The sequence below is a fragment of the Phacochoerus africanus genome, chromosome 15 (assembly GCF_016906955.1).
Source record: "Phacochoerus africanus isolate WHEZ1 chromosome 15, ROS_Pafr_v1, whole genome shotgun sequence".
NCBI classification, from domain to species: Eukaryota; Metazoa; Chordata; class Mammalia; order Artiodactyla; family Suidae; genus Phacochoerus; species Phacochoerus africanus.
In genome coordinates this window covers 98,641,801-98,666,621 of record NC_062558.1, presented here as the reverse complement: position 1 = coordinate 98,666,621, position 24,821 = coordinate 98,641,801, and the positions used below count along the sequence as shown (strand labels likewise).

The following is a 24,821-nucleotide window of genomic DNA, read 5'->3' as shown; positions in this document are numbered from 1 at the left end:
AATAGCAACAAGTTGTTGGATAAAGAATTCTGTCATATCAAATATTTAATCTTATTAGACCCCTGCCTCCCATCCTCATCAAAAACTGCTTACAGTGTTCTGTCAACTGTAATGGAAAAAATAAAAATCATTTAAAAAACCTGCTTAACTTCAAGCAGCTGTAAAGAGAATATAAAAAGCCGGTAGAGAACCAGGTGTCATAAAAGCAAATCTGCTCCCTTGCTCTACAAACACTGGTAATAATCGTGGAACACTCCATTCCATGCATTGTGCTTTACACGTATTGACTTGTTTAATCCTCATGACCCTCTATGGGATCGGTACTCTTGTAAATATAATTTTACAGGTGAAGCAGAATCATAGAGCGGTTAAGTAACTTGCCCAAGTTGCACAGCTATGGACTACAGAGCTTAGACAGCCCTGAGAGTATGCAGGCAGCTCGTCTTCTGAGTTCCTCACTCTTTACCTCTAGGTTACATTGCCTCTTATTGCACCATAATAAGACTTTTTTGTCCAAAGTGGGGTCCTTAGATCAGTATCAGTATCCCTGGGTACTTGTGAGAAGGGTTCAATTCTAAGACCTCACCCCAGGCCTAGATAATCAGAATCAGCATTTTATCAAAGTCACCAGGAGACTCTTATATACATTTCAGTTGACAAAGTACTGATCTAAGACCCTTCCTAATAAAAAAAATAATTATTTTAGAAAAAAAGCATAATCAGTACTCTTCCTCAATTAAACTGCCCCCTGATTTTTCCTGTAGGTTTTAAATATGTCAGAAAAGAATTAAAGGGTATAAGTAAATTATTCTCTTTGTTTTTCTAGTCACAAACCTAGACATGAAAGTATATATGCTCATTACTTTTTCTTGGACCAATTGTTCTTTTTTTTGCCATTCTTTCCACCTCATGTTTTTTATAATGATTTTTATTTTTTCTATTATACTTGGTTTACAGTGTTCTGTCAACTTTCCACTGTACTGCAAAGTGACCCAGTCTCTCTCTCTCTCTCTCTCTCACACACACACACACACACGTATATATATGTACATACTCTTTTTCTCACACTGTCCTCCATCATGCTCCACCACAAGTGACTAGATATGGTTCCCAGTGCTATACAGCAGGATCTCATTGCCCATCAATTCCAAATGCAAAAGTCTGCATCTATTAACCCCAAATTCCCAGTTCATCCCATTCTCGCCCCCTAGACCAATTGTTCTTAAGTTGTGGTGCCTGGACCGGCATCCTCCATCAGCAGCACCATCTGGAAATTATTAGGTATGTAAATTCGTGGGTCCTAACAAAGACCTATTGGGGGTGGGGCCTAGCAATCTATTTTAAAAGTCCTCTAGGTGATTCAGTGTCTCTAAAGTTTGAGAACCGCTGCCTTAGTTCTTCTGAGATGGCACAGGATTTGAATGCTATTGTGGATTATACTTTGCTGTAGAGCCTTCCTTTAAAGGTATAGTTCCTTGTTTTGCAAACAAGATAGTTTATAACACATAGAAAAATCTGTGATGTGAACTTTAGTTGCAATGAAAAGCCACAGTCCTAGATATAGGAGTATAGCTTCTTGCAAACGATTGAGGTTGAATTAACAATCTTCTCCAAAATGGCTAATTCTTTGGAAAAGGTTGGTTCTGGCATTTGCCCCCTTATCACCTTGGTTCATTCTTTTTCCATCTCTTTTGACATCCTCATTACATGTGGTTGCTACTTGTAACACTTTTCCTTGTGAAAGGCCTGCCTTTGCTCGGTTGTCTGGTGTGTTTTTCCTCTATTCTGGCTGAAGCTGCCCTTTGACAAGCTTTTGACTTGCCCGTCTCCACAGCAATCATTCCCTTGGCCGACCTGCAGAGTCTCATAGCTGAGGCCTAATAAAGATGAAATGCATGCTGTACATGCAGGATGGCATCCTTTAACTCTTCTTCCCCCACCCCCCCCCGTCTTGTAATGCCATTGTGTCTGATGGGGAGATGAATAGCTTTCTTGGAAATTACCCTTGCAATGCCTTTTCCCCAGTGGTGTGTCAGTGCAACCTGGGTGTGTGACACTCCCACTGGATACTCAGTATCAACTGACGTGTGCTGGTGTTTTTAAGCTCCAAGCATAGCTTGGTTGGCCTTCTTTTTCAAAACTGAAAATGCAAAACAAAAACAGTTAACAACTTATACCTGTCAGGAAGAATGGATAGACATTGGGACATTTCTAGAGAAACTGATTTTTTTTTTTTAATTTAAATCAGTGCCAGTGTTTCATAATTCCTGAAATAGATTATCACTTCACTTTGCCAATTAGTGGAGCAGCCTGATTGAACTGGGACCATACTCCAGAGCTTATAATAGATGATAGAGGGATGTCTGTCTTAGTTACTTCAAGTAAGTTACCCTTATTCTACATGCTTAATTCAGGCATTTACCTGGCAATACAGTTATGGTATTGAACTTCCTTCCCCAATGAAAAACAAGGAAAAATTTCCTAAGTCTTGATCGAACTGTATAGTTTCATTAGTGTCAATTAGGCTGCTGTTAATTTAGCTTTAAAAATGGTCACGGCTTTTGAAATAAAAAATTACATTCTTTTTTGTTTTTGCCTCTCATTTCCCTCTCTATTATTGAAGGGACAAGTATGTTACTGATGGAAAAAGGCTACCTTGTGACAGGAGAGCAATTACTGTGAAGACCGTGACTAATTAAAATAAATGCCCTTCACATTTTTTTAAGAATCCAGGTTGCTCACTGGGGTTGTTATCCTTTCTTCCTTCTTAAGCCAGAAAATTGTAATGTAATTATTTTTATATAAATAATGTTTAGAATAATGTCAAGTCCTCATGAGAAAGAGCTCTTTTATTTCTTCATGGCATTTTTCATTAATTCCCTAAAAAATGGACCATGACAATAGCTGAGTGGTAAACCTGTACATGAAAAGGAGGGAAAAAATAGTGGTATTTTTGGGTTCAAACTCTGGTCTTTAGTTCCAGGTTTACCCTTTGCATAAACATCTCTCCACTTTCGTCTTGCCGTGTTTTTTTTTTTCCCCCTCTTTATTAGAAAGAAAAGTTCCCTGATTAGAAAATAAGGAAAGAAAAAAAAAAAAACGTAAAAACATTGGCCAGGGAAGCTGAAAGAGCCAGCAAAGAGATAATCAAAAAGATAAAATGGGGAATTCCTGTTGTAGTTCATCAGGTTAAGGATATGATATTGTCTCTGTGAGGATGCAGGTTTGATGCCTGACCTCACTCAGTGGGTTAAGGATCTGGCATTGTGGCTATGGTGTAGGCCAGCAGCTGTAGCTACAATTGGACCTCCATATGGTACAGGTGTGGTCATTAAAAAAAAAAAGGTGTATGTCCTAAAACATATTCCTGGCTTCCCACTTAAATGCAATTTGTAACAGACACAATACACTCACGCCGTGTTTAAATGCATAAAGCCAAGCTGATGAGGACATAGTATGGTGACTGGTGGACATCTCAAACAGCCAATGTAGATAAACAGACTGATAGTTAGCTCAAGATGATAGCTCCGATTTATCTTAACAATGTAATGATATATCTGTGGCCAGTTGTAGCACCTGGGTTATGGAGCTTAGGCTGTACTATCTCCATTTCTCATTGATCAGTTACAAATTGCATTTAAGTGGGAAGCCAGGAATATGTTTTAGGACATACACTTTTTTTTTTTTTTTTTTTTTAATGACCACACCTGCCCTTTCTTTATTTGGGATAGTTGCTCTCTAGTTCTCCTGTAAGCACTTTTTTTCTTCAGGGAAATCTTTCCCTACCCCTAGAGCTTGACTAAATGCTCTTGATAATGTTCCCTACATACCTTGTGAACCTGCCAGGTGGGCCTGGCCCTCACCACCCTGTCTTGCTACTGTTTAGTTAATTATTCTTTGTGCCACTGAACTTAAGCTCCTAGAAGACAGAAAATGTATGTGTATTGTTTGCTATCATATTTACAGTACATAACAGTATTTCCTAAACATTGTGTGTGTAACAAATCTGACTAGGAACCATGAGGTTGCGGGTTCCATCCCTGGCCTTGCTCAGTGGGCTAAGGATCCGGTGTTGCCGTGGTGTAGGTTGCAGATGCGGCTCGGATCCTGCGTTGCTGTAGGCCAGTGGCAACAGCTCCGATTAGACCCCTAGCCTGAGAACCTCCACATGCTGCAAGTGTGGCCCTAAAAAGACCAAAAAGAATAATAACTTAGCACATTCAAGCCTCACTCATGACTTCAGTACTTTCCTGTTTTCCTTTATGTATCAGGGCTTTTTAATGAGTCGATTTTATTTTGAGATTGTTTACCACTCAGAAATAACTTTCAAGATTTAGATCAATTAGACTTCTTCAGATTTCTAGAAGTGTGTCAGTTATTAGACGATTTTGTCTTTAGGAAAAAAAAAAACCTTTATATAAATGTCATGCATTCCAAATTTACGATTTGGAAAATGTAAATCTTAGATGAGTATTGATCTAAATATTTTTGGTCACTGGTTAAAATGATGTGATATATGAGTTGAAGATATGCTTGAAGGACTCTCACAAAATGAACTGTGTAGTTGTCTCTGTCTGGCTGGATAACTTTTATGAAATCATTTCTCTCTGTACCTTGTGTTTTGTTGTGATTTTTTGTCATTTTCCGATAAAATGGAATTTTAACTTGTTTTTATCTTAAATTTTGTTTTCGTTTTTTAAAAATAGAATTATATATGTGAAAGCCCTCTGGAAACTATAAAATTCTATTTAAACTCTGAAATCCTTAAACCATTTAATCTCTGTTCAATATTATGCATGTTACAGCCCAGTGATTATGCCAGAATTCGCAATTTATAAGGTGTGTGGGACCCCTTTGGGGACTCCACAGACTAGACTGAATCTGACTTCAGCAAAAATGTAACTTGATTGATCATACACTTAGAAAGGGGGAAGGGAGGACAAGGAATATGTAGGGAGGGGACGCTGGAATTGAACTCCTCAGTACAGTGGTTCCCTAAGGAAGCGATGCTGCTGGCAGGCACAGTATGTCCATGCCATCCTTGGCTGTGGTCAGGCTGACTTTAGAAGTAACCCTGCTATGTTATTCACAGCAGTCTTCACCTCCATTTAGCAAATACACATCTTTTCAGTGCTGCAAGCAAATGATAGGTTATGCTTGCTCTGCCATTTTTTTGCTGAAGGAGTTGGCACAACTATACCATCTGAAGGCATATCATTAGGTGGCTAGCTTGCACTCTGAATATCACCTTTATGCCTTCACTATCGGTGCTGTTGTGTGAAAATGATGTGTAGTGCAAGCAAAGGGAATGGCTTAAATATGTTTAAGCAGAGAATCCTCTATTCTAGAAATCCAGGTGCTTTTTATTCTTCTCCAGAAGAAACTAATGATCTTGTAAAATATAGAAGCTATTGCTTCTTTCTTTTATGAAAATATCTGTCAGTTCCTCTATTGCACAATAGCACAACCAACCTCTCTGCCTTCAGATCAATTAAAGCTCATTTTTTTTTGAGTTCCCATTGTGGCTCAGTGAGTTACAAACCTGACTAGTATCCATAAGGATGTCAGTTTAATCCCTGGCCTTTCTCAGTGGGTTAAGGATCCAGCGTTGCCCTGAGCTGTGGTATAGCTTGAATTCACAGCTCAGATCCTGCATGCCTGTGACTGTGGTGCAGGCCGGCAGCTGCAGCTCTGATTCGACCTCTAGTCTGGGAACGTCCACATGCCACAGGTGCAGCCCTAAAAAAGAATAAAGAAGAAAACTCATTTTGCTAATTGCTCTTGAATGATCAGTTTTCATTGAAACACTGTGTGTCTTTCAGACAAGTAAGATTAACAAGAAGAAAAACGACATTCTCATAATATGCCAAAAGTAGTCAATTTTAAAAATGTAAAACAGCTGAGCTCACTTGACATTTCTTGATGTTGTCTACTTCATCTGCCAGCAGAGGAGATGGTTAGAGATCTCCCTTTCCTGATGATTTTTTTTTTTTTTGGTCCAGGATTCTGCCAAATATAGAAAATTACATATAATTTGCTAAAGAAGAGGTAGACCCAAAAGGGCCATTTCTATTTCAAAGTCTACTAGTGCCTAGAAAATAAATTTGAAGTAGTATTGCAGCTGTTTCTTTTAAGCAGCTGGGTCATATACTCTCTTAATGGGACCTAGACGGAAGCATTGGTTTTCATATTTATGTGAGAACTTGAAAGGGATCATAAATTATGGCTATTGAGTCTAGCCTTCAGGTGGCAGTGAACTAAGGTGATGTAGAGGTATACAGTGAAAATGGAAACTTCAAAAGCACATCAACAGTGACCTCTTCAGGGAAGATACAGCAGGGGACTAATAGACACCTAATCTTAATGCTTCATTTTTTCCCCCTTGAGAAGTAAGATTAATTAAGGTACATCGAATACATGGTTTCTGGCATATAGACACACTATTTGCAGGAAAAGAAACAGTATAAGAATAGACTAGGAAAAAAGAAACCCCTACTTAGGGAGAAGAAATTTTAGTGATATTTCTGAGTTGAAGTCACATAATTCAGCTTGCAAGGAAGTTACTAGGATGACTTTGTAAAGATGTTTACTTGAATTTCAGCAAATATGCAAGCATATGTTTTCAACATCTTGGTGCGTTGCTTAGGGATGCAGCCCATCCAACTGACAAAAGGACTTACAGATGTAATACCCATTTCCTTAATGAGATTTGAGACTTCAAATCTGTTGTTATGCACAGATGTGCAATGACATTTACCAAACATGTACTGATATTTTTGAATTAGGCACACTGTTCAAAATGTGCCAACCTGCAGGAAATTGGGTCACCATAAGAAGGCTGCCAAAAGAACCATCTCAATAAACTTGCCAGAGATTGCAGCTTATGAGCAACACCCCAGATGTGCCATGTCTGGAGCCTCATTGATATGGTATGAACCCTTTACATATTGAAGAGCTCTTTGTAATGAATCTCATTAAGGTGGAATGGCTACCCAGCCTTTGTTTCACAAACCATTTGTTGAATAAATTTTAATGGTAGAATTTTTCTAAGCCTTGATGTCAACTAAATTATATGAGGCCTGCTTATAATAGATTTAAGGACTATCCAGAAGAGTTGGGAGATGCATTCCTAAAAGTGTCAGGTGGGAATATATTTGAGCTATTCATGGAGCAAACATTTATTGGCCCTTTTCTCTTTGCCAATAACTGGAGACACAGAGCGCTGGGGATAAAAAGATGAATAAGTCACACTTTTTGCCCTCAAAGAGCTCTATGCTGCAGTAAGCTAGCTTATCTTTGTTAGTGTATTAACACACTCAGTCTTTATCTTAATTTCCCTCTTAACCTTTAATCTTTCCTAAACCTGTGTGCAATTCACCAGGTAACATTTCATTTTATTATTCTGAGGTATTGAACCAATGTCATGGCTCATGACTTTCTTCTTTTTCTTCTTTTTTCTTTTAAACTCAAATTTTATTACCAGTACCCTACAGGTCGGTATTTGCTTCCTACGTATTTATAAAATAGAAATATCATTAAAGGACATCCTTGAGTGAAGAACATTTTTGGTGCCAGGTATCATGATGAGTATTTACTATGAGTTACTTCATTCACACCTGAGAACAATTTTATGAGGCATCATTATACCTGTTTCCTAAAATAGACTAATGAAAGCTTAAATTACTTGCCCAAGGCCACCCAGCTCCTGTGTGATACAGGGAAGATACTCACATAGGCCAGATGACTGGATTTCACATTGTAGGGTACTGTCTCCTGTCTTTATTACTTTTGCATCCCCAAGCCTTTAAATTTGTGCATGAAGCATTGACTGAGACACCATTTCCTTCATTAAAGTCAATAAATGGCATTACCTTTTTTCAAGATTTCTGATGATCTGGCATGGGGCCCATCACTAGACTATCATCCTTCTGTATGATGCCCCTTCCAGGAGTATGTTACCTCCAAATAATTATCATTAAATGGATTCATTCATATAGATCTGTGTCTTCTCTCTACATTGATCCCTTAGCAACTTGTGGTTCAATTACACCTTTGAGGTGATTCAATTCAATTTTCCATCTGATTGAGGAATTCTTCCCCCACTCTTCTATTAGGTGGTCTACTGGAGCACTTCCTGTGATAAGCGCCTTAGCACAAGTTTTAGTCATTACTCTATTCCTTTCTCTTCCCATTCAGTCTTAATCACCAACCTTGTCAATTGTAATTACTTAGTTCTGTCCTTGGTATGTCAGAAGGAATTGTCTCTTAATCCACCAGAAACATTATAGGGTGGATTGATTCAAATTTTGCTTGAGGTGGAAAAATTAAGGTTATTAAGATAAGATGAAATAATGAAGAGATAAAAGTATAAATAGGAAAAGTAGTGAAAGCTTTTATCAGCAAGGAGGTACTTCAAGAACAAGGTCTGTATTTTTCTCTGTACTAGTGCCTCGTACATTTCTTGGCATGTGGTAAGGTCTCAATAAGTGTCTAAAGAATGCTTATAATAAATGTCTTCCAACTTTTGATTTCAGGCTAGCCCTCAATACTATAAATAGCTTTATTGAACTTACTTAAAGTCTAATAAACCCATCAAAACTCACTTAGTTTCCTTTTCCTTTCCTTATCCAGACTGAATATGCTCAGTTTCTTCATCTGTTGTGCAGATTGCTTTCCTCTTTTAGACTAGTCACTTACTTAACTCTTCAACGTTCATTGAATACTGTGAGGCATCCCAGGATTTACAGTGGACTATGTACAGTACTTATGCAACTCAGGCGCATGAATAACTGTCAAGAGTGATAAAAACACAAGGGAGGCACAACCAGAATGTTGTAGAAAAATAGAGAAATTCTAGCTGGGGCGAACTGGGAAATGTTCATGGAGAAAGATGCCTTTGAACTGGAACTTGATGGGCTATTAGAAAGGAAAATAAGTAGAGGAAAATAATTGGAGCAAAGAGAATGGAAAGGTGGATTTTAAAACTTGACAGTAGAATTATTGGATAAAAGGAAAGGTATATATAAAGGACCATGAGAAGTTAGAATGAATGTAGAAAGGGACTTTGAGCTGAATATGGATTGAATGTAAGGATGGAGAGGTTTTGCTTTATTTACCCCAGTGGCAGGGAGCCATTGAATATTTTGTGGGTGGAGTAACATGATGGAATAGTGCTTTAGGAAGATTAATCTTGTAGGACTGCCTGGAGTGGCCGATCACTTGCTTAACTGTGTTTCTCTGTCCATAGCTCACAAAGCCGTTGTATGATCTTTACCATTCTTCATTGGACAGAACTCAGAGCATTTTCTTTTTCATCTTCAGGACTCTTATTATCTGTGGGACTTTTGACTGCTCCTTTCACTCTTCGTCCTTAATTTGTATCTGAGTTATACAGAAAGTCATTTATTTCCTAGAGGCTCATTCCTCCTTTTTTCCTATTTTTTTCCCCCTAATATCCCTGACACTTTGCTTCATGTCAGGGTTGTTTCAGATGACCCAGGTTGGTTGGCTTGCTTATTTGTTTGTCTTATCTATCTACCTATCTATTTTTATACTCTCCCTCCAACCTCCAGCCCCCTCCATCAGCTTCATTTATAGCTAGATGTCTGCAGATTTCTAAATAATCACACTCTGGTGTAATAGATTTTAAAACAGTGTACTATTGTAAATAGGACTGCCAGAAGAAGCACAGAACACTTAAGGAATTCCCTGCTTCCATGGCCAGGATTTGTATCCCCAGAACCTACTACTAATTAGCACTCAGTTTTTGGTGTTCATGGGCTTTGACCAACAAGAAGGGAGATGTGGTTAGAGTTCTGCATGAGTTGAATTTGCTCTGGCACCCTTGGCTCTGACACACATTCATCTCTGCTCCCTTGGTGGCAGCTGTCAGCTGGACTCAGGATGGTGTCACACAGCCGTAACTTTTAAAGATGAATTCCTGAATATCACTGGGTCTCACCCTGCATAAAGAGGAGCCTGTGGAATGAAGCAGACTGCTTCTTGAGCTTTTTCATGGGAGGCCACCTAAAGGCAAAAGATAGCTCCTGGTAACTCTGGAGGTTAGGGAGTGGGGCATACTGGGCATGACAGGGTGTTGAGAGGCAGCAGGGGAGAGGTGGGGTAGAATATGGTCATGAAGATCCTGCTTCAGATGCTAAACACTTTTGAAGGCTCCCGTTACATTAAAACCTGACGTAAAATTTGCAGCCCACTTCTGTTTTAATCTCAAGAAACCTTCCCCACCTCCATTATTGAAGTCAAATTTATATTCCCTTTTGCTCTTTGCCATTTAGTAATGATGAGTAGGGTGGCAAAGTGGGTTAGGAAAGCAGATATTCTTACCACTGTTTCAGAAGCACGTGACAGTGAAAAGAAACTAGGCTTTGGAGTCGGAATGAAACTGATTCTTCTAATTATTGTATGTGTGACCTGGGCAGTAACTTAGCTCTCTGAGACTCAGTTTCCTTATTTATTGAAAGGGGATGAGAATATTTCATAGGATTAATATAGGTTAAATCAATATAACAGACAAAGTCCTCATGTCATCTAGTAAATGCCGAATGACTACCAAAATAATGCCTACCATTATTTTCATATCTGTATTAAAATATATCACCATCCATTTGACCCTTTCGGTATCCTTCATATTTGAAAGGGAATTTAAATATTGAAATGATTATGTTAATGTTTTAATATTTTCAAAAAGTTATCACTTGGCCTTACTATTTACATTGTTCAAGGTATGAAGTCAAGCAGAATTTAGAGAAGCAACTATTTCACTTCTATTGACTTCATTAAAGGACATCCAACAACACCACAGCCTTTCAAATATATGACTATCAGGACAACACTGATAAGTGATTTTTCTACTATTAAATTTATAATGATTATTCTTATCTGCCATGTCCCATTTTACTATCCACCATCTTCATAGAATATATATCATTAAAAAGATAACTTTTCTAGGCAAGAAAGGTTAAAACATAACCCCCATACTAATAGTGAGGCAATTTGCTCAGTGGAGATTTTAGTGTGTTCCAGACACATTGCAAACAGCAAATGTCCTTATCTAATCATGAAGCATTTGTTTCCAAACATTCTGGCAGTTGGAATTTGGCTTTAGGCAGACATGTGCCCTAATAATGTTGGGAAGCAGTTGTGGGCTTCCTAGACCCCTCAAGGTCTCTTCCAAGCCTATTGAGTAGCACTGCATATCTGAGTGATCACAGATGACTCACACATCAAAAAATTGTGCGTGTGTGTGTGTGTTGTTGGGGGGGCGGGGGGTGGGGAGGGATGTAAAAATAGTTTCTGGAATTCCTGGAGCATATGGAGTGAAGTACCTTATGGCATGAGCTCTGCTCATGTTGAAGGTGAAGTTGGAAGGTCAGCTAATGGCACCTTTCATGTCTTTCCTCCCTTATTAAACTCTCAAAAACTTCCAGCCCATTCAAAGTATAGATCAGTAGAAACTTGTAGATGAAGTCCACCTGCTGGTTGAGAATGTTCCTTGGAGAACTGAGGGAAAAATAAGTTACTCTGGAATCCTTGTCCGAAAACTCAACTAGTGTTTTGCTGCCAGAGAAAGCATTTTGAAAAGCTCATGTTGAAAACCAGTTCTCTTCCAACAGAGATTATGAAGGCCTAGGGTAATTTTCCAATGAAGTGGAAGAATACAGATTTTATTTGCACAAAATATTTGACATACACATAAAATTCAATTTAGAAAATACTTGATGAGCTCTACTCTGTGCCACCCCAGGCACAAGAGAAGCATGTAAAAAAATTATTTGGTATATTTTACAGCAGCACTGACCAATAGAAATGTAATGTGAACAATATATGTAATTTCAAATTTTCTAGTGATCCCATTAAAAAATAAAAAAGAAATAGGTATAATTTTAACAGGAATTTATTTATTTATTTATTTATTTATTTATTTATTTATTTTTGCCACAAGGCATATGTAAGTTCCCAGGGATTGAATCCAAGCCCCAACTGTGACCTATCCCACAGCCATGGCACAGCTTTAACCCACGTGTTGGGCCAGGGATCAAACCCCTGCCTCTGCAGCAGCCCAAGCCACTGCAGTCAGATTCTTAACTCACTGCACCACAGCCGGAACTCCAATAGCACATTTTTATTTAATCCAATATGTAAAAAATATTTTAATATGTAATCAATATAAAATTATTCATATTTTATGTTCTTTTCCATGCTGTCTTCCAAATCCTCTGTGTAATTTACACATACAGCACATTCCAATTCCCAGTAGCTCATTTTAAGTATTCGCTAACTACATATGGTAGTGACTATCATGTTGGATGGTGTATATTTAAAATTATCAAGGCCTAAGAAAATACGAACAAGTTTGCAAAAAGTTTTTTTTTTCTGGAAAGGTCTGAAAAGAATAAATTAATATATAAAAATAATTTTGAGCCAAGCCTTGCAAGGATGAGTCATAGGGAGACAAGTAGGTAGAAGATCATTCTAGGTTTAAGAGACCATTATGAGCAAGGGCATGAGGTAAACTAAGCTCTAATCTGGAGGGCTTGGGTAGGCTCAAGGCTAGAGAAGAGAATGGGAAGACCCGGGAAATGCCACCAGTGTTCCTTATGGAATTTGAACTCTGCCTTAAAAAGCCCACGTACTGACTTCTTTTTAAAATACTGGTGAGAGTTTTATGGAAAATCAAAACAAAACATGAAACATCTTATTTGACTATCTAACTAAAGCAAAGGCATCTGATCAACTTTTTGTTTATTAGAGTAAAATGTATATAACATAAAATTTGTCATTCCTATTCTTTTTTAAAATTAGATTCTATTGGAGTATAGTTGACTTAGAAAGTTGTATTAGTTTCAGGTGTACAGAAAAGTAAATCTGTTCTACATATACATATGTCCATTCCTTTTCAGATTATTTTCCCATATAGGCTATTAAATAGTATTGAGTAGATTACCCTGTGATAAACAGTTGGTCTTTGTTACTTATCTATTTTATATATAGTAGTGTATACACATCAATCCCAAACCCCTGGTTTATTTCTTCCACCTCATATTTCCCCTTTGGTAACCATGAATTTGGTTTCAAAATCTTTTGTGTTTGTTTCTGTTTTATAATTTCTTTTACATCATTTTTTTGTTAGATTCCACATATTAGTCATTTCACATGATATTTGTCTTTCTCTGTCCAACTTATTTGCCTTAGTATGATAATCATTCTACCATTTTTAGGTGTGCAATTCAGTGGCATTAAATGCATTCACATTGTCATGCAGCCGTCATGCACACTGATGCAGTTCATCATCTCAAACTGAAACTCTGTACTCCTTACACAACTATTCCCTACCCCCCGCCCCCACCTCACCACCTGGCTCCTGTAAAACACTACTCTACTTTCTGTCCCTATGAATTTGACTATTCTAGGAACCTCCTATCAGTGGAATCACAAAATACTTGTCCTTTTGTGTCTGGCTTATTTCAGTTAGTATAACATTTTCAGTGTGCATCCATGATGCAGCAAGCATTGTATTTTCATTTCTTTTTTTAAGGCTGAATAATATTCCATTGTATGTATATACCACATTTTATCTATCTGTTCTTCCTTCAAAGGACATTTGGGCTGTTGCAAACTTTTGATTATTATGAAGGATGCTGCTGTGAACATTAGTGTACAAATAATTGTTCATGCCTCTGCTTTCACTTCTTTTGAGTATACAACTAGAAATGAAATTTCTGGACATATGCTAATTTTATGTTTAATTTTTTTGAGGAACTGCTGTATAATTTTTTGGTGTCTGCCCAACTTCACATTTCTACCAGCGATAGTGCACAGTGTTATAATTTCTTCACATTCTTGCCAACACTTATTTTCTGATTTTGTTTTGTTTTTAGAATAGCCATCTTAATGGATATGAAGTGGTATCTTCTTGTGGTTTTTTCATTTCCCTAATGTTTAATACTATTGAGCCTTTTTTCATGTCCTTATCAACCATTTCTATAGTTTCTTAATCAACTTTCGTAATAGGAAAAGTTATCTGCAAAACATAAAATTTACTTGACTGACGCTTGGTAATTTGTGCAACTTCCATCTTGGCCTCCCTAACATTCTCAAAGTTATATTATTGTCAAGGTATTTGTGGTGACAGAGCAACCTAGCACATTTATTTCCAGAGTGCAAATATCTGTTGGCCCAAGTGATTCCAATGTTAAGAGAATCAGACTACTTTTTTAATGCAGGAAATAGTTTTAAAAATCTGAGAAAGGAATTTGAAGATAATAGTGTTACATTTATAACATAGAAGTAAAAGGAAATTACGAGCTTGTTTGCTCATTATAAGTCACTTCAGTTATCTTTTGATGTGCGTACACTTAAAAAATGGCAGTTATTTGCAAATACACTTGTCACCTTCACTTCTGTATAATATGAATATAGCATTCACTATTCAACTCTTATTTTCAGTTATGTTTCCAGTCTAGAAGATTGGGTGCTAGGGTCGAATTCTCTGTCCCTGATATGACCTTTCAATTCAAGATCCTTGATGCTTTCCCAATTTATCCATCTCTCTGGCTTCATTGTCATGATTGGAAGCCACTCACTTGGATAATTATAGGACCCTACTGACATCTCTTTCTCTGTCTCTCAATTTCCTTATCTTTTCATTTTCATCTCCATCTCTTGCCTCACTCAGCAACTCAACCTCCCTAAACCATTTACGGTTTCCTCCAATAGTCACCTTCTTTATACATGTGCACCAGACCCCTCTTCCAGGAAAGCTTTTGTGGTGGTAGTGGTAATGGAGAGACACTGAAACTAAGGTGTCTAGCCCTTAGTTCTGCGACAAATCTGAGAGGCCCCTGAGAGGTCAGTGTTAATCTTTTTTATTTTCTGAACAGTGGGGATCCTGGGGAGTTCTGGGCTGGGGGGTCTGTAAATAATCAAGGAATTCAGGGATGTGGCTGTCTACTACATAAGTATTGTTTACTTATTTACAATGCACACGCCTCTGTGGGTGCAGACCAGCTGAATATCACTTCAGCCCTCCCACTTTCACTGCCTATGTTTCTGAGGTAATCCTTTCTCCAGGATGCTTAGACTGGGGTGTCTTAATCTTATGGGTCACTCTGATAAAGCATATGGATCCCTCTAAGAAAAGCATACAATAAAATACACAGGATTACAAAGAGCCATTTAAATTGAAATACAGTGATAAAATAATAATTAAATTATGATTTAATTACATTGTTATCATGATAAAATAACACATTAAAAATATTTAGAGATCTGGTAATTATCATAATTTTAAGGTAATGATGAATGTAAATTATATTTAAGATATCTACAGCAAATGTAGGATGATATAAAAATAGCCATGGTTTCTATTGGTGACAAACCATTCACTGTGGTTTGTTGCCCATACTTAGAATAGAAATGCTAAATTTCACTAACAGGGTAGTAAAAATAGAGATGTTGTTTTCCCACCTCATGTTTACACATCCCTTGCGTTCCAGCCACAGCCTCCTTGGGGCTCTATGAATCCCAGGTGTCTCTGTTCAGACTCCAGTAACAAATGCCGTAGACTGGTCGGCTTAAGCAACAACATTTATTTCTCAGTTTTGGAGATTTGAAGTTCAAGATCAGGGTGCCAGTATGGTCAGGTTTTTGGTAAGGTTATAACCTCTTCCTAGTCATATCCTCAAGCAGCCTTTTCTGGTGTATGCATGGGGGGAGGGGCAGGCAGAAAGACTCCACCTCTCTCCATAAGGACACTAAACACATCTTCAGGACCTTATCTAGAGCTGATCACCTCTTGTGATACTGTAATTTGTTACAAGAAATATATATTTGGTCTTCATCCCTCTTCTGGCACAGAGCTCCAAAAATTCCTTGAAATTTCACCCTTGGAATTTCCTGAGAAGAGCAACAGAGATGTCACTTGTTAACATTAATGGGATGACTTTTGGACTTGACTTAAGGAAGGAGGGTAGTTGCCAGGAGAACCAACCAGGTGATTAGAATATTGGCACTTTCAGTCCCACCCCTGACGTCCAGGGAGGGGAGAGGCCCGGAGGTTGAGTCAGTCACCAATGGCCCATGATTGAGTCAATCATGCCTATGTAATGAAGCCTCTGTAAAATCCCAGGAGGACAGGGTTCAGCGCTTGGAGGTTGGTGAACACATGGAGATTCAGGGAGAGTTGCACATGGAGAGGGGATGGGAGCTCCGCACCCTTTGCCCATACCTTGCCCTACACTTTCCTTCCATGTGACACTTCTTGTTATATTTGTTTATAATAAACTGTTCCTCTAGTAAATAATCCTTTTTCCTGAGTTCTGTGAGCCACTCTAGCACATTAATTGAACCCAAGGAGGGGGTCTTGGGAACATCTGATTTATAGCCTGTCAGAGATACGTTGCCACGTGGCCTTGTGACTGGTGTCTGAAGGTGGGTGGGGGGCAATCTTGTAGATGCTGTCTCCTGGTAGATAGTGTCAGAATTGAGTGGAATTGTATGACACCCTGCTGGTGTCCTGAGAATTGCCTATTGGTGTGGGGACCCCTCACCCTCTGCATTGGAATTGGTATCAGAATGTATTTGCCTCCTAAAGGCCCCATCTCCTATTATAATCATATTGGGGATTAGGGCTTTAATCTTTGAATCTGGAGAAAACACATTTGGTTCATAGCACCAGGTGAAGATCCCTGGCTTAGAGAATTGTCTTCTGCAAAGCTGCCTTTAATCAGCCCTTGAGTGCCTCCCCACAGAAAGTCTGTGATGCCTTTTCTGGGTATTCACAGAATCCCTGCTAGCAGTTACTCTTGATTGGTTTTTCTATTATACTAGACCAGGAGTCTGCAAGTGTTCTCTATCAAGGGCCAGATAGTAAATATTTTAGGCTTTGTGGTCCATGTGATCTCTGTCATAACTACTCCATTCAGTTCTCTGCTGGACTCGTGGTTAAGGCTCCAATGTTATCACTGCTCTGGCATGGGTTCAATCCCTGGCTCAAGAAATTCCATGTGCTCAAAAAGCTATTCAATTTAGTCAGACAATATGTAAAATACACGAGTATGGCTGTATTTCAATAAGATTTTTGTGAACACTAAAATTAATTTCATGTAACTTGCACACGCCATGAAATTTTTTTTTTGTCTTTTGTATTTTTAGGGCCACACCCAGGGCATATGGAGATTCCCAGGCTAGGGGTCTAATTGGAGTTGTTGCTTATCTATTCTAAATGTAATAGCTTGAATCCCCTGATCCCAAACTCCCAATCCATCCCACTCTCTCTCCCTCCCCTTTGGTGACCACAAGTCTATTCTCCAATTCCATGATTTTCTTTTCTGTGGAAAGTTTCATTTGTGCCATATATTAGATTCCAGATATAAGTGGTATCATATGGTATTTGTCTTTCTCTTTCTGACTTACACTTCACTCAGTATGAGAGTCTCTAGTTTCAGCAAGTATTGCTGGGAAACCTGGACAGCTGCATGCAAATCAATGAAACTAGAACATACCCTCACACCATGCATGAAAATAAACTCAAAATGGCTTAAAGACTTAAATATAAGACAAGACACCATCAATCTGGAAGAGAACATGGGCAAAACATTCTCTGACATCAACCTAAAATGTTTTCTCAGGTCAGTCTCCCAAAGCAAAAGAAAAATAAAGCAAAAATAAACCAATGGGACCTAATCAGCTTGTTTTCTGTCTCTCGCATATAGCAATGGTGTCAGGGTGTCAGCTGTATTGGTATGAAATAAATATGGATAGAATAAATATTTGAGTCTATAAATGCTTTATATCCACCCACGTTTTCATGGTATTCCAAAAATTGAATTGGGCAGTAGATGAATACCCCAGTAGGAAAATTTGAGCCAAACTCAGATTTGTGGTTTCACAGTCTAGCACAATTTTATGTCTTATTCTTCTATAATCTTGGTGTCCCCTAAATGAAGGCCAACTTTTGCCTCTGTTAAAGATTTTCTTAATGTACTCATGCAGTTATAGATTCCAGACTAAAGGGAACATATCTTTTCAGACTTCAATCTAGACTTAACCTGAAAAAATAAATGTTTCAGTTAAAAACATTTTAGATACATACTTGAATGAAAAGAAAAATCCCTTCCCAGCACTCTCTCAGCTTTATACTCTTTTGACTTATGAGTTCAACAACAGTAATCATTGTGGAAAAATCACAGGAATTTTATTTGTGAAGTGCTTATCCCCTACAGAGATTAATATACCACTTAGGATCAAAGGTAAATAGATTTTTTTGAATGTTCTCTTCAAGTTATAGAAGCAACAGACTTCCAATCCAGCAGACTATTTAAGAAGCAAGATGTTAATCACAACTCCAATATAACTCTACTTTTGACAGCATGGCAAGGTAATTATTAGTCATGCTTGCCCACCTGTAAAATGCTGACTTGACTAATAGGCATAGTAGCTGAATATAAAAAAGGTGTTGGCATCTAGTCCAAGGTCATGGATAAACTTGTGATTTCATCAAGCCATGTTCAGTATCAGGCAAAATATCTGAAACACAGTTTTACTTAGAGGCATTTTAATTGCCCATGTAAATAGAATCAGAAAATAAAACAAAACTATTGAATTCTGTGAACTTATGATGAAAAATGGTCATTAAAAATATGATCTCATAAATTCAGTTTAGACATTTTAATGTAATCTTTAGTCTGACTAGGCATATATATGTGTATATATATATATACATACACAATGTATATATATATACAAGCACACATATATAGCAGGTGATATATATGTATATCAATTATATTAGCAGTAATACCCAATGTTTCTCAAATAAAGAATAAATTTCTTGAGTTGGGGGAGGTTATGGGAAATGAGATAGAGACTTTTCTCTAAGGGAATGTAGTAAAAACTTATTTAAGGAAACATAATGTAAAGATAATTGACATATTGGTAACATGCACTTAGTGCCAGTGAGTGATCCAGGTAGAAAAAGCTACAGTGGCTCATGGGAAAAAATAGTTGTTTATCAGGAGAGGCCAGGGCCAGAGCCTGGCCTTACTTGGTACACAAACACATACATACATACAATCTACCAAGCCTCTGCTCTTACTCCTCTTGCAGTCTCATGCACTAAGCCCTTCTTACTCCACTCCTGAATCACAGTGGCCTCTGCTTGGTGTGCCTTACTCCTTGTTTGAGCTTGTTTCTACTGTGTACCACCAGAACGATTTTCTCACACTGAACATTCATCATGTTACTACTCTGCCCTCTGGTTTTTACATAAAGTGTTACTTGACAGCACCATTGTTGGATTATCTTCTGCTTGTGTCCGTGTTTCTGAATCTAATATGTTCTCCTCTGCGATTAGTCTTTTTCAGCTATCATAATGATCAGATCTTGGTTTTAGAGACTGTAGTAATAGAAGCTTTTTTATATCATTACCAGGAGTATGCACTGGGAAGTCTTTGCAGGGCAAAGTCTTAAAATGTATGTATGCTTTATTTCACTTAAATATTATTCTTCTAATCATGCCTTTGAGCATTAAAATTTTTGATGTACCCATAGTGTATCCTTTAAAATTGTGGCTTTTTGTTTTGTCTTTTAAAGATGTCTGATAGCTTCCTGTTGTTCATCAAATTAATCTTTCTTCCTATGCCTGGCTTCCAGGACCCTGCATCAGCCTTCTTTCAAAATATGTAGAAACCTTATAGAAATCTCAGCCATTTCAGTCTGTTTTATCCTTGACTGACTCCCATGGCTTAGCTCACTCCCAGCTGTGCTCTTGTTCATGGACTTAACTACACTTTGTCCATTTCTTTCCTAGTTCAACTCCCATCATTTTGAAAGGTTCTACTTCTAGTGAATCTTATCCTGATTTCCTCAGTCTTCTGTGGCTACATCATTCTGTGGTTCATCTCAAGTAAACAGGTATTCTGGAAAGGAGCCTGGATTCAGCAGAGAAACTAGAATGGCACTGCAGAATACCTGTGAGATGAGCTTTATTTTTGGTGAAAGTTCATTTTTGAAGGCTTTTTGGAATGGAGCCAGGCTCACACCAGTCCTTGATGCTTTGTTCTTTTTCTACTTAACTGAGCATCGTTTTTGTTTTTGCTTTTGTTTTCCAATAAAGAGCTGGCCAATGGAGAAGTTACGTTCTCTTTTTAACTTCAGATAATTTTGCAAGGAAAAAATTAAGTAAAATTCAAAGATAAAGGTTTTAAAGTCTTACTCTAGAGTGCAACCTTCCTTTTATCATCTTTTCCTTCTATTTCTCTGTGTGTTACTTATAGCCCCACAAAGCACACACATGGCATAATTACATGAACATTTTCTACCCTCCTTTACTCCCAAATCTTGATCCATTGCATTCACTGGGCTTAGTCTGAGAACTCTGAGGAAGAGGGAATCACATTCATCCATTTTTTATGTTTGACTCATTAAACTATATCCTGGCCCCATTCCCTGGTCTTGTTCATACCCCTGCACAGCCTTTCTCCACCCCATACTCCATGGGTATATTGTGAATTAGATTTTTTTTAGTTCTTGTGCTAACCTGAAATGTTTCTATTATGAAAATTTGCAAACATACAAAAAAATAAACAGTGTAGTAAAATAAGCTTCTTGTATACCCATCACACAGATTCAATTACCAACATTTTTATTATATTCTTTTAAAACCTTTATCTTATTATACGGTTCTCTTATACTATAACATCTTTTTTCTGAAACTTTTAGTCATGTGCTTAACAGATTGAATGGTGAAATTCTGTGGTATTCAGTTTCAATACTTACTGAAGCATTGTCGCAGACAGGGGTAAGAGTAAAAATTAAAATTCAACAAACATATCTAGTATAAGTTCATATTGTAACTTTGGGCACATGTTACAATTTGATTATAATTATTATTTCTGCTCTATCAAATTAACCCCTAAACTTGAAAGTTGAATTTCTACCTACACTTTTTACAATTAAAATATGATCATGGGAGTCATTAACACCAATCTGGTTAATTACCAGGGAGTGTTATTTCTTGTGAACTTCTCTTATTCATCATGGGATTTCCTTATAGCCTAGAAATTTCTAAATACTTTCCAATATAGTCCTGAAATTACTAAATACTTTCAGTGCATATTTAGACATTCTCATTCCTTAAAGACATAGGAGCAACAGGAAACTTCCTTATACACAATAATTCTAGTATTTCAAATTAGGAACTACATTTTGCCTGTAAGAATGCTTGCCTTCTTAACCAAATATGATAGTATTATGATATTTAAACAAAGCTTAATCATTTTCATTTCCCTCATAAATAACTCACTGCTTTTCCACATTATGGTTCACTGTTAAAATTCTCTAATTTGGGACATTTTTTTTTTCTTTTTCTCCAGCTCTTGTAAATGTGAAACTCTGGGCCATTGATCGACAATGTTTTCAAACAATAATGATGAGGACAGGACTCATCAAGCATACCGAGTATATGGAATTTTTAAAAAGGTAAGATGCTTTCTTTTCTCCTGAGAGTCTTTATTGCCTTTTCAGCTCTCCTCTGACCCCTAGCAGGTAACACTTTTTGCTTTTATCTCAGTCTAAGTAGCCTACAGATTTGTGGAAGTACAAAATTTTGGACTGGTGGATTTCTATTTCTGATGATAGGTGGTTAAGTTGGAACTTCAGAGTTTCTTTCAATATTCTCTCACAGAGGAGAGCAGTTCTGAGAAATAAGTAAGAATTTGTATGAACAGAAAAAGGGATATCAAATCCATCTCTGTTTACCAATTAACATATGTATGGTAACTCTTCTAAAGAAACTCACAGTATAAGAGAATCATCTCATGTGTGAGGTTCTATGTTAGAGATCAGATGACTAAGATGAAAAAGTACCAAGAAGAAGCTTACTATCCTTTAATCCTGAGTTTAATTTCCCAAATTAAATTCATTTTGTGTTACAGTTCTGAAATATCAAAAGCTTTTCTCTTCTTGATATTATATATTATCATAATAACTCAATATACCATGGGAATTGGAATAAAATGCCAGCATTTATTTCTTAGGAGTATATAGGTATTCACTGAAATTCATTTTTTTTTTTGTCTCTAAGCTTATTTTAAAGAAAGCATTTTATTTTATCATTGGAAAGAATATTGACAACTTTGACTTTTTTTCAAAAAAGTTATTTCTCATATTTTTCATTTTGAAAACAGAACCACCATTAAATAGTGATGCAGAAAGTATATGAGTTAAATGGGAGTACAACAACCAATGAAGATTTTATTTTTGAGAGCTAGAATGTTAAACTGGCTTTTTCATTTTATATTTTTATTTTGAGTGCAGAAATGGGTTAAATGGAGCTAAAATATAAGTCGTATTTTGTTTCAGTGACACACCTTAACTAATATCTATTGACTTTTCTTAAGATGTAATTTTATTATTTCTTACCTGGGTATTTCTTTTGGTTATTCTGTTTCTGATTAACTGTTCATACATTTTTCATTTCCACATAAATTTTTCCTTTATATTTCTGCTAAAATTCTAATTTGACGTGAAGTAATAATATATTAAAAATTACTCTATTGGTAGTGTGTTGGGTTTTTTGCACAATGTGCTTGGACAAAACACTTAGGAGAAGTGGAAATATAAATTTTGATTTGAAGTTTAGTACAGTGTGAAAGGATATTAAATTATGAAGGTGCCATATGTGTATGTTATATATGTATATATATGTTAATATGTATGTATCGATATGTATATACATATATATATATAGCTACACACATATATAGGTAGATGTGTGTATATGAATAGAAAAAGATAGAATGAATATTCATTTTTAAGCCTTTATTAAAATGTACATTATTGATTTTTTTTTTCGGTCTTTTGTCTTTTTTATGCACCCATGGCATATGGAGGTTCCCGGGCTAGGGGTCTAATTGGTGCTGTAGCCCTCAGCGTACGCCAGAGCCACAGCAACACCAGGTCCGAGCCACATCTATGACCTACACCACAGCTCACGGCAATGCCAGATCCCTAACCCAGTGAGCAGGCCAGGGATCCAACCCGCAACCTCATGGTTCCTAGTTGGATTCATTTCCACCGTGTCATGACGGAAACTCCTTTTTTTTTTTTTTTTTTTTCCCGTGATGTTGCCCTAATAGAGAAAAATCCCAATTGGTATTCAAGGAAATGCTTTTCTGTAGGTCAGAGCTCACTATTTGTCTCACATACCTAAGACTAAAAGCTGGGTACTTATGTCGGTTTCAGCTTCCATAAGTTAGTTTTCATAAGGAAATGGAATGAATGCCACTGCTGTCTCGTGTGACTCCAACAAAAACTTTTTTTTAGAGGCACAATTTCAGGAAATTGGAAGGGTGTGTGTGGTTTAATTATCTTTATTCACAGAGATGCCGAAATTTATCTATTTTAACACTTAAAACCTTAAATAAAGTTCGTTCTCTAGGGTGCGTAAACATTTCTTGGTGTGTCAGCTTAGAGCAAGTGACATTTAACTGATTTAATAAAAAAGAGGCAGGCACTGACTTTGATGTGACTTTCCATCTGGCCACTTGGTAAAACATCAAGTCGGCATCATTTATGTACGTAGTTTCAGGCTTCGAGTCCAGAAAGGTGACATAGTGACCACTGTTGCCTGAGGCCAGCTTTAATCTTCCTAAGTTATGACTGTGACTCACTGGTTCTCCCTCTATCATCCTTCAATGGCTTGCAGTTCCTGTTGACTTAGTTCCAGCCTCATTAGCTGGATATTCAAGGCCTTCCCATAGCCAGTGGCAGCCTGCTTTTTCAGCCTGGTTTCTTCTTGCCTCAAGCAAACCAAATAATTTCATGTGCCCAGGCAGACCCTGTGCATGTACACAGCACACTATCTCTGCTGCCTTGTCCTCCACTGTCCATGTTCAAATCTCTCTCTTCTTTTTAGATACACCTAAAAGCTGCCCTTTCCACAGATACTGACCATTCTAGTAAGAAGTATTCTCTCCCTCCTCTCTGGAGCTTCATTTCTACTGTGTGTCTTATTTTCTCCTTAATTATAATCTGACTACTAAACTTACTTCTACTTCTAAAATATGCATTTTTCAGGACTAGAGCTATTTCTTAAGCATCTTGTTATTCTTCTTTGGCATAAAGCTTACTGCTTTGTAGATAGGCAATCTGTAGGACAGCGAGTGTGAGGTGAGTACATAATTTGCAAGGCCCAGTGGAAAGTAAAATTTAGAGCAAAAATTGTTAAAACTTTCAACGGCATTGATGACATAGTATTAAACCAAGCATAGGGATCTTCTAATCTTGAACCCTGTGCCATTACAATCATGAAGCTAAAAGAATGTATAATATCCATCCCTCCTTCACTTTCCCAGGTTAACTGATCTTGCTATTTACTTTGCAAGGCTGTTGAGATGGCATAATATTCCCCAAGGAAATGATAGATCTTGTCAAAAACTACAATGACCAAAATTAATTATACCCTTCTCCCATAACTTCCGAATTGATTTTATTTCACTGTTTTTTATTTTTAAGAAATTGTGCTTACCACTCTTTTACATTATGTAAAAGCTTTAGGAATCCCCTTGTGACACAGTGCGTTAAGGATCCATCATTGTTCCTGCAGCAGCTGAGGTTGCTGCTGTAGTGTGGGTTTGATCCCTGGCTCAGGAACTTCCACATGCCATGTGAGTGGGCAAAAAAAGTTTTACATTAGAGTCAATGAACTGTTTCTTTTTATGGCTTCATGTTTAGAAAGCCTTATTTTAATATTATAAAAATGGAGACAATACTTTAAAATTCTTGGTAGCAATCTGTGTTTG

General features: G+C 37.3%; 1 protein-coding gene across 1 annotated transcript in view; it reads left to right on the top strand.

Moving 5' to 3' along the window:
• PRKG1 (protein kinase cGMP-dependent 1) overlaps window positions 1-24,821 on the top strand; it is a 1,143,802-nt gene that overhangs the window by 679,012 nt on the left and 439,969 nt on the right. Inside the window, exon 4 of the mRNA XM_047759865.1 lies at window positions 21,393-21,498. Coding sequence (XP_047615821.1) covers window positions 21,393-21,498 — 106 coding nt within the window. The remainder of the gene's footprint in view (window positions 1-21,392; window positions 21,499-24,821) is intronic.